Raw genomic sequence first — 10,662 nt, 5'->3', positions numbered from 1 at the left:
TACATATAGGACAGAGTTCTCAAACCTGCGTTCCAGGGATGAATTGCGGCCCTCGGGACGATATTTTGTGGCCGCCATTTGACGTAGTATTATGTTGCCAGTAGGTATTTTGTGATTGGAAAAAAAAAAACACAAAAAAAACCCATGAATTATTTAAAATAAAATGAATGATTAAATTGATTTTTAAAAAGTTTGGAGGAAAACAATTATTTAAGTGGTAAAAGATTAACAGAAAAAGCTATTTTTAAAAAAAGCCCTAAAAAATAGAATTCTAAATAAAATTTAATTAATACAAAATTAAAACAAATTGTAATAAATGAAGAAAATAAAGAATAAAAGCAAACGTCTAAAGTGTAGCCAACATGTATTTGGTTCTGGGAATTTTTAAATTTTTTTCTCTGTTTTTTTGTTTTTGTTTTATAAATTCTTTGTAACCTCATAAAGCTTAACTCTTTTGCTGCCTTGGACGGCAGTAGACGTCTAATCCATTTTAACTGTGAGGGGCTATTTATCACTATAACTAACTACCACAACACAGCCTCTGTGCCCTGCGCTGACAGTAAATAAGTTACGTTATTGATAACTGTTGAATAGATGTCCCCTAAACTGACCACTTTCCCTGAAAGGATTAAACGCTCGGCTTGACATGAAAAAGTAAGCCTGAATTACCGTAATTTTCGGACTATAAGCCTCTACTCTTTCCCCCCGTTTTGAATCCTGCGGCATATAGTCCAGTGCGGCTCATTTCTTGATTAATTTATGTTAGCAGGTAACACTTTATTTGACAGCGGCGTCATAAGATTGTCATAAGACCGTCATAATTATGACATGACACTCTCATGGGCATTAATGAATGCTATGCATAGGCTTCATAATGTGTTGACGGGGCGCGGGTCGATAAATAGGGGGCCTGCATTGTTGGTGTGGCCGTCAAAGCTGACCGAGTGGAATCACAGACAAAGAGCTTTTTTCGTTGAAAATTCTTGTGAATAAATGCTTAAATCCCTGAATTCTTTATCGATATGGACCTAAAACAGTCTCGATTCTTGGTTAAAAGCGAAAAAAAAAAACATGCAGTTAGCATTTGTTTTACCTATGTCGAAGTACAATGCTAGTCTGTTAGTAAATGTAGCTAGCGGTTGCTTTATGTAAACAGAGCTTTTCTGGTGAAAATTCTTGTGAATAAATGCTTAAATCCCTGAATTCTTTATAGATATGGACGTAAAACAGTCTCGATTCTTTGTTAAAAGCAAAAAAAAAAAAACAAAAACGTGCAGTTAGCATTTATTTTACGTAAATATGTCGAAGTACAATGCTAGTCTGTTAGTGAATGTAGCTCGTGGCCGCCTTTTGTAAACAGAGTTTTTCCCGGAGAAAATTATTGTGAATAAATGCATAAATCCCCGAATTCTTTACAGATATGGACGTAAAACAGTCTCGATTCTTGGTTAAAAGCAAAAAAAAAAAGTGCAGTTAGCATTTATTGTACGTAAATATTGCAAACTATGATGCCAATGCAGTAGCGGCTAATTTCTCCCATTGTTTTTGTTCACAACGTTTCAAAAATGATGTATGGTACGAAAAATAAAATAATTACCTTGAATCCTCGGAACAAATCACTCGTGAGACAATCCTTCCTGTATGTATGCTGTAATGCTTTCGTACTTTTTCAACAGCGCTGAGTCCTGTGTGTTTGTGAATAGCTCCTCTTGATGTGGACGGCCCCCTACTTGAAGGCGAGGCGCAATGCATGACCGATCTGACCCGTCAATAACATTATGAAGTCTATGGCTTATGACATGTCAAAGTATCATCCGGCAAATTTTGTCACTAACTCCATTTATGTCCAGGATTTTTTACGTCCATTCAAAAGTGAGATAATTTGCTGGATGACACTTAATGACATCTGTCATAAGCATTTATTAATGGCCATGATAGTGTCATGTCATATTTACGACGGTCTTATGACACCCCTGTCGAATAAAGTGTCTCCGGTTAATATCTTTTGGTGTAAATATCCCATAATACAGTGAGGGTAGCTGCGGCTTATAGTCAGATGAAGCTTATCTATAAACAAATGCCGTTTTTGTGTCAAATTTGGTGGGTGCGGCTTATAGTCAGGGGTGTGCCTTGTAGCCCGAAAATTACGGTCATTGAATGTATCTGAACTTCGCCCTGACACATGTCAAGAGCTGTGTCTTTTAGCATAGCAGGAGGGCCACAAGGCAACAAACATGTTAAATCTGATAGTGACTGCGTGTTCCCTGTCATCGTGCGTTGCTTAATGGGTCTTGCATAACCTTGTGGTTATAAGCCAACGAACCTGCAGTCCCCCTTTTTCAAATCCGTAAAAGGAAAAGTCAGGTTGGCTAATTAATCCAATTTTCTCCATTAATTCACTAATAACATGGCTCAAAATGGAGAGTAGTTCACAAAAGCAATCACTGTTGCTTAACTTAGCAAATTTGGTGTTATATTTGGCAACTCTTCTGTCCCCTTGGTGACTGTTTAAAAAAAAAGTGATAAATATCTTGAATTCCTGTGGGAAAAAACACAATGAACTTACACCTAGAATTGCCCCCACCCCACAATAAGGATCCATAAATATGTTTAGAAAAACATTGAGTTAGCCATGTGGTGGAGATGTTTGACCCGAAGGATGTGCTTACTATCATTAACCCATTATTGGGGAAGTGACTATTTTTGGTAATAAAAAACAAAAACATAAGCCCATAAAGACGTGGACATCACATTTTGGGTCATATAAACTGTAATATTAACATTTGGTAGACAAATGAAGACGCCACGTCTCAATTATAATATTTGTATTTACAGTGGGGTAAATAAGTATTTAGTCAACCACTAGTTGTGCAAGTTCTCACACTTGAAAATATTAGAGAGGCCTGTAATTGTCAACATGGGTAAACCTCAACCATGAGAGATAGAATGTGGAAAAAAACACCAAAAAAAAACCATTGTTTGATTTTTAAAGAATTTATTTGCAAATCATGGTGGAAAATTAAGTATTTGGTCAATACCAAAAGTTCATCTTAATACTTTGTTATGTACCCTTTGTTGGCAATATAACGCCCAAACGTTTTCTGTAACTCTTCACAAGCTTTTCACACACTATTGCTGGTATTTTGGCCTATTCCTCCATGCAGATCTCCTCTAGAGCAGTGATGTTTTAGGGCTATCGTTGGGCAACACGGACTTTCAACTCCCTCCTTACCCCGTGGCGTCAAAATGATAACAAGAACGGTGAGCAAAAATCCCAGAACCACACGGGGGGACCTAGTGAATGACCTACAGAGAGCTGGGACCACAGTAGCAAAGGCTACTATCAGTAACACAATGCACCGCCAGCGACTCAAATCCTGCACATGCTGAAGAAAGTACACGTCCAGGCCCGTCTGCGGTTCACTAGAGAGCATTTGGATGATCCAGAAGAGGACAGGGAGAAGGTGTTATGGTCAGATGAAACCAAAAAAGAACTTTTTGGTAGAAACACAGGTTCTCATGTTTGGGGGAAAAAGAATACTGAATTGCACCATACCCACTGTGAAGCATGGGGGTGGAAACGTCATGCTTTGGGGCTGTTTTTCTGCATAGGGACCAGGACAACTGATCTGTGTAAAGGAAAGAATGAATGGGGCCATGTATCGAGAGATTTTGAGTGAAAATCTCCTTCCATCAGCAAGGGCATTGAAGATGAGACGTGGCTGGGTCTTTCAGCATGACAATGATCCCAAACACACAGCCACGGCAACAAAGGAGTTGCTTCGTAAGAAGCATTTCAAGGTCCTGGAGTGTCCTAGTCAGTCTCTAGATCTCAATCCCATAGAAAAGCTGTGGAGGGAGTTGAAAGTCCGTGTTGCCCAACGACAGCCCCAAAACATCACTGCTCTAGAGGAGATCTGCATGGAGGAATGGGTCAAAATACCAGCAACAGTGTGTGAAAAGCTTGTGAAGAGTTACAGAAAACGTTCGGGCTCCGTTATTGCCAACAAAGGGTACATAAAGTATTGAGGTGAACTTTTGGTATTGACCAAATACTTATTTACCACCATGATTTGCAAATAAATTCTTTAAATAATCAAACAATGTGATTTTTCTGTGTTTGTTCTCTGTTCTTTTCCACATTCTGTCGGTTGAGGTTTACCCATGTTGACAATTACAGGCCTCTCTAATATTTTCAAGTGGGAGAACTTGCACAATTAGTGGTTAACTAAATACTTATTTGCCCCACTGTATATTATTGAAATATCATAAAATTTAACTCGTTACCTGCTATTAACAACTATGGTCGTCCAATTTATATAGACTGGGAGGACTGACTGTGAATGCTCATCTTTCAGTGCCATTGATGGCGCTAGATTTCCGATGTAATTGTACTAGGAGGATGACTAGGAGAATGAACGATTGTTCATTCCCTCCTCCCAGTCAAAATGGATCAGACGTCTAGCGCTGTCAATGGCAGTCAGTGATTTAAATGAGTACCCTACTCCTTAGTTTGATTTAAGTCAGTATTTGTTTATTCTTCCACTCACACATAAGTAGTACATGAAGTGCCTCATGCACTTTACATGAGGAAATATTGGCTGAGCTTTAAGAACGCATAAAACTATATTTAGCTCAAATTTACGATCGTTTATACACTGGATCTCTGTTTTCCTTCCAGTCTGCCCTTCATGTCCGAAGAACATAACCGTTAAACCCGGCAACTTGTGTTGAATTTTATGAAAATATCACTGTCATTTTATAGTTGCCACTTTATTTGTGTTGTTCTTGTATTACACACTGTATGGACTTTATATATCCATAATTTTAAATTATTTGTATCTGCTGTTCCACCCATTGTGAGACTTATTTTATTGATATTTTCTCCTCTGTCTCCCTCCTACAGGATATCCCTTTGCGTTAATCTACCGGAGTTTCTTGTTCCACCAGCCCGCCACCGTTATCCACCTGTTCCACACCTTCTCCGGACTGGCCCTTGCCACGTTTAACTTTGGTGAGATGAAAAGTGGGCTGAAGAGTTACAGCCAACGCTCGTTATTGCATTTATAACTAGAGGTGTGCCATCTTAGGCACCCCACGATTCGATTCGATTACAATTCAGGGTGCTCCGATTCGATTTTTGAACGATGATCGCTGTATTGACTAGAGCTGAAACGAACACTCGAGCAACTCGAGTAACTCGAGTTTAAAAACTGATCCGATTAATTTTATTCACCTCGAGTAATCGTTTATTTTGACAGCTCTAAGCATCACGTTTTGCTCGGATTACTTTTAATGCGGGACGAACGCGCTGATGTCACGTGCGTAGAGGAAAAAGCAAAAAAAGAAAACTTACTGCGGCAGACAGCCGTTACAAACGACGCCGACGTTGCTAAATACTAGCCTGCACATGCTACGTTAGTTGCAGATAGTGTCTGATGAGTCTCATAGAGATCACATGAATGTTGAACTAGATGCGAAATGACAGACTAGGCCGCGTCTTACCAGCGTTAGCAAACAGCCGCCATCTTAAAGCAGTAGAGCGCTAAGCGCTAATATATAAGATTAACGTTACTGTCACTACTAGCTCACATAACGTTAGCCCTGCGGAGGGCTAGGTTTCTATTAATTAAGACCACTTTCGATGCGTGGCTAACGTGTCCTACATACAGGCTTTAACATAACATAGCGTTGTGGAGTGATGAGGGTGTCAAATAAAAACTCTATAATGCTAACTATCAATTTTAGCTCAGTAGTCATTGCTGGATAAAACACCAAGTAGCACTAGTCCCTAATGTGCTCCAATACAGCCTGTATTATACATTTATTTTGAACACTGCAAAAACTCAAAATCCTATCAGGACTTACAGTTTAGACGAACTTAAAACTTTACTAGAACTTAAAAATGGCTTGACACAAATAGAAATTCAATTGAAAAACGTGGGGGAAAATCCTAACTTTTAAGTGATGTGTGTTATCAAGCGTAAAGGCATTTTTAGGTGTGTGTGTATATATATATATATATATATATATATATATATATATATATACTTTTTAAAAAGAAGATCTAAAGGTTTTTTGAGTGAAAGCAGTGAATTAGTCTTTTTTTTATTCTAGTTACATCTGAGATGCAATTGTTGGCTGTTTTCAACAATATACATCAAAAATAAAGACATTGATTGACTGAAAATGATAAAATGTCTTGTTTTCTCATGTATATCTATAATTGCTCTTCACCTAAAAATATATTTGTTTTATCCGATTAATCGATAGAATTTTCAGTCGATTACTCGATTACTAAAATATTCGATAGCTGCAGCCCTAGTATTGACGATGATCGCGATTATCGATGCATCGTAAGTACTGTTTAATAAAGTAGCCAAACAAATTTATGTCCATTATTTATTTAAAATATCCTTGATTCCTTATGATTCAACAGGAAAGATAGAAACATGCTCATACAACAAAAAGCTGCCCTTAAAGCAGTAATGTGAAGTAAGGTTGGCCAACCATGTTTTTGAATAATATCAATGGCTAAACAGTTATAAGCATATTTTTGTTATTTTTTTAACGCAACCCTTCCAGATTCTTTGTTTAACCCATAGCATTGCCCTTGACAACGAAAATGCTTTTCTTCGGCAATCTTCGGAAATTACGTCACACTGGGAAGTGCGAGGGAAGTCTGCCATAGAACAGTATTGTTTGTTGCATTGCTTCTCGGTAAGATGCCACGGCGGTGTGTGGCGATATTTTGTTCTCACTCAAACGAAAAGTTGTATGAGTGGCCAAAGGATAGCAGGGCACGTAAATGGACAGCTTTTGTTTGCACGAAGCGAATGAATTTCACGCCATCATCGAGTAGTGTTCTCTGCTGCGAACACTTCGAAGATGCCTGCTTCCTTAACCGGTCTGCTTATGATTAAGGATTTGCCAAAAAGTAAGTGTGATTTTTGGATAGATGACTGATGACTTTGTCAAAGCAGAGCTGCCAACTGTTGTGGAATGAACAGTATAAGCTAGCGACGTTAGCCGAAAGTTAACTCATGGCAATCCCCGATCATAGTTGTTGTTGCGTTCGCTAGGTTAAGCGTGTTTAAATTGTGCGTCATCTACGATCTTGTCCGAAAGGGTTAATCCACTGTCAATCGGGAAAGAGGTGTGGATGTGCGCATAAGCGGGTCGGCGTCGCGGTAATTCACGGTCACGTTGCAGTAAGAGACACACACCGCCGGTGAGTTTGTGCACATTTATTTGTATTTGTATTATGTATTTCCACCTTCATGCTTCAAGCATTGCATTGCATTTGTACGGTTCGGCGTTTCTTTCACGGTGATCACTTGATAGCCTTCTAGTTTGTGTTTTACGTACAAGAGCCGCTGACAGGTGACAAGTTGCTTTTAATGTCTGGCAGCGAATCAGTGAGCGCGCAGGTCACGCAGTGAATTATGGGAAATGTAGTCTCGGGACAACACTGAAGTGGTGCTTCGTAATCTGTTCGCTTGTGTGAAAAAACTACATTTCCTCACGCCATTAGACGCCTCTTCCTCCCGAGTGCCCCGAGCCGTGTTGTACTGTTCGCTCCATGTGTTAATTAAGAAACAAAGTTGTCAGCACGTCGTGTGTTCGATACATTTGTAAACAAAAAGCTCATAACAAGACACTATGCATGATCCGTTTAACGCTGGAGTAGTAGGAGGCGAGGAGGAGATCAGCGAGAAGCAAAACTTCGTGGTCGAATGTGGCGGCAGTCCGCTATTATTTTGTTTTCTTATTGTTGCCACAATAAAGTGGAGAAAGCCATCAACGACTATTCTCCTTCTTTCCCCCCAACGTTTTTATATTATTATTTTATATGCACGAGTGCTGCCGGATCTGCCAAAATGAACATGAAGTCTGATTATTATTTTTTTTTACAATGTCATCAGATAGACAAAAACATAAAATTATGTGCAAATGCCTGCATCTTCAAATCATGAAAATAATAACAGCCTATATCTTACCAATCATGTAATCTCGATGGGTCTTGTATCCATTCCATGTCAGGTAGTCTAGGCACATTGTTTGCATCCTGATTAGCGTCTGGCTAATACATGTTAGGTCCAACATAAAATTCCAAGCTCCTCTTCTTCCTCCAACTCTTCAAAAACTTGGATCTCCTCCCTTGCGCTCGATCTATCGCTTATATCGCTGTTTGAATCATTGTTTGAAGGGCTTTGTATGGCGGCCGTATGTATGGAGCTGCCATCGCTGTTCCCGGTGTGACGTATCACTTCCGGGTTCGTCCCCTTTCAGGCTCGAACTTCGGAAACGCGATTATTTTGTCAAATATACAACATATCAATTATTTTTTCATGCTTTATTTGTTGGACAATGTTTAATTACTTTAATTGTGACCGTATTTGGCATGTTATGAAATTACTTCACATTACTGCTTTAAGCTGATTTTTTTTTTTTACAAGAAAGTGCAAAAACATTAACCATTTTAAAGGGAGTACTTATTTCTCTCAACAATACAACCACATTTACACTGGTGGAATGAATTCCCACGTTTTCTGGACACAAAGTGTCTTTAGAAAAAAATACTTCTTTTAACCAATATACCGTACTTTGTTTTCACAGTGTTACAGGTGGAAATCACAACTGCTCTTGAAACCGCCACGCACACATTCATTACAGCGCGCGCACTTCTCTCCCCCTCTCTCCCGCAACAACAGATTTCTGTACTATTTCGCATGTTTGTAGTGTTACCGCTGTACATAATCATGGTATTACACGTTCTGCATATGAAATACATGTTAGCGAATTAGCTAATTAGCTTAGCGCTCGGCGCTAACTCTTAACATCTCAAAAACAACAACAATAAACAGTACAAGAGGGTTCGTGTACTCACCTCTTATAGATGCACACAAGTCTTAGCAACACACTCAGGACATTTTTCAATTGAAATGCCTAAAAACTACTGCTGGACAGTAGGCAAGACAAGGAGCAATGAACTATCTCTCTTCCCCTCTTGCTCTAAAAAATAACTTGCGCACATTCTGTTCCTGCAAGTCTCATACACAAATTTATTTTCCAGTCTTTTAAAAAGGAGTAAATCTCTCCATCCATCATAACGTTGTGCGCACGTCCGTTAACGGTGTCCGGGCGGCAGACGTGTCTTGAATTTCGTTCGGCAACGAGCAGCTGTCATAAAGTTATGCGGGAAAATAATCGTTTTTGAACCTTTATGAATCGTAATCGAATCTTCACATGTCGAATCGCGATGCATGTAATTATCAATTGTTTGGAACTCCTATTTATAACAGCAGTGTTAATCAGTCATTACCACTAGTTTAAATGACAGTGGAATTTCTCAAGTTCAGAAAGTCGAGCTTGCATTTAGCTAACTCGGAATTGTAGCAGATCTGCACATTAGACTTCTTATGCAGGACACAAAAATATGGAAAAAAAGTGGGTTATTGCTGAAACAGTGTGAATCAGAGAAAACATCGCGGTCCGATGAAGTAGCACCAATTTGTCACTCAGCCAAATTTACGGAGTTGAGTGGGCGAGTAGCAAGCACGAAGTGGGCATTGTAGAGCTATATCGCCGTTGAATTAAAATCTGCTCATTTGCTTCAATGTTTGACTTTCAAAGGCAATTGTAATCAGTTGAAGAGCCACTTAAATGTCAAGCTTAAATTTAGCCCATAGACATATTTTGAGGTATTAAGCAAAAGACATTGGGGAAATACAATGGATTTTGATAGAAGGGGGGCCTTAAAATGTGTTTCATATTACCTACTTAACAAAAGAATCAATAAAATAATTAAATAAAAATGCAACCAAAGTGTACATGTGTCCATGCACACGAAAAATACTACCAGTAACTTTCACTTTAAAAAAATGAGGCTAAACTTCGCCATTTGCCAATATACAAAAATTTTAATCGGTCAGTCAAAACTATAAAATTTCAATTAGTGGGGAAATTACACGGGGATTCATTTCTTGCTGTTTATTTTGGGTTAATTCCAGGTAGCCTTCTGTCAATTTTCCTCCCAGTTCAAATGAATTGCACATTTATTGCGGTCAATGGCCAGAGGTGCGTATTAACTAGAAGCGTGCGAAATTTCAGATTCTCAAGATTATTCGTGATTCGGTCGTGCAAGAGTCTAGAACAATTCCCAAAATATCAATTCCGATTATTGAAATATGCCAAATATTGCGGAACTAAAACACAGTCAACGCGATCTTTGGGACGCAATGAGAAACGGACCGACAACTCATGCTGCGAGATAAAAAAACTGTAATACCTGACTGCGGCCGACAGCCGCTTCAAACAACGCCCTCGTTGCTACAAACTACGTCCACATAATGATACTGTAGATATCACATGTATATAGAACTATATGCGAAATGACTGACTCGGCGGCATTAGCACATGTATAAAGAACTAGATGCAAAATGACAGACTTGCCGGCGTTAAACAGTCGCCATCTCAAAGCAGTAGACTTCTCTGAAAGGCTGTTGTAGCGAACCTTCCAAGCGAACCAAATGAACATTTTATCAAAAATACTCCTGAATCAGCAAAATCTTGACCTGAATCTATCTTTAAATGAGGAAACATTTTTAAAACTTTCATATGTCGAAAGTAGACAGAAGGGAAATTATGGAATAATGGGAG

General features: G+C 38.9%; 1 protein-coding gene across 2 annotated transcripts in view; it reads left to right on the top strand.

The window, feature by feature from the left end:
• lpcat3 (lysophosphatidylcholine acyltransferase 3) overlaps positions 1–10,662 on the top strand; it is a 48,896-nt gene that overhangs the window by 806 nt on the left and 37,428 nt on the right. For both annotated transcript variants that reach the window (XM_057834715.1, XM_057834716.1), the window contains exon 2: positions 4,907–5,014. In XM_057834715.1, coding sequence (XP_057690698.1) covers positions 4,907–5,014 — 108 coding nt within the window. The remainder of the gene's footprint in view (positions 1–4,906; positions 5,015–10,662) is intronic.

This window comes from Corythoichthys intestinalis, chromosome 4 (assembly GCF_030265065.1).
Source record: "Corythoichthys intestinalis isolate RoL2023-P3 chromosome 4, ASM3026506v1, whole genome shotgun sequence".
Lineage (NCBI taxonomy): Eukaryota > Metazoa > Chordata > Actinopteri > Syngnathiformes > Syngnathidae > Corythoichthys > Corythoichthys intestinalis.
Note: the sequence above shows the minus strand (reverse complement) of the source record. Positions and strands in the feature narration are given on the sequence as shown.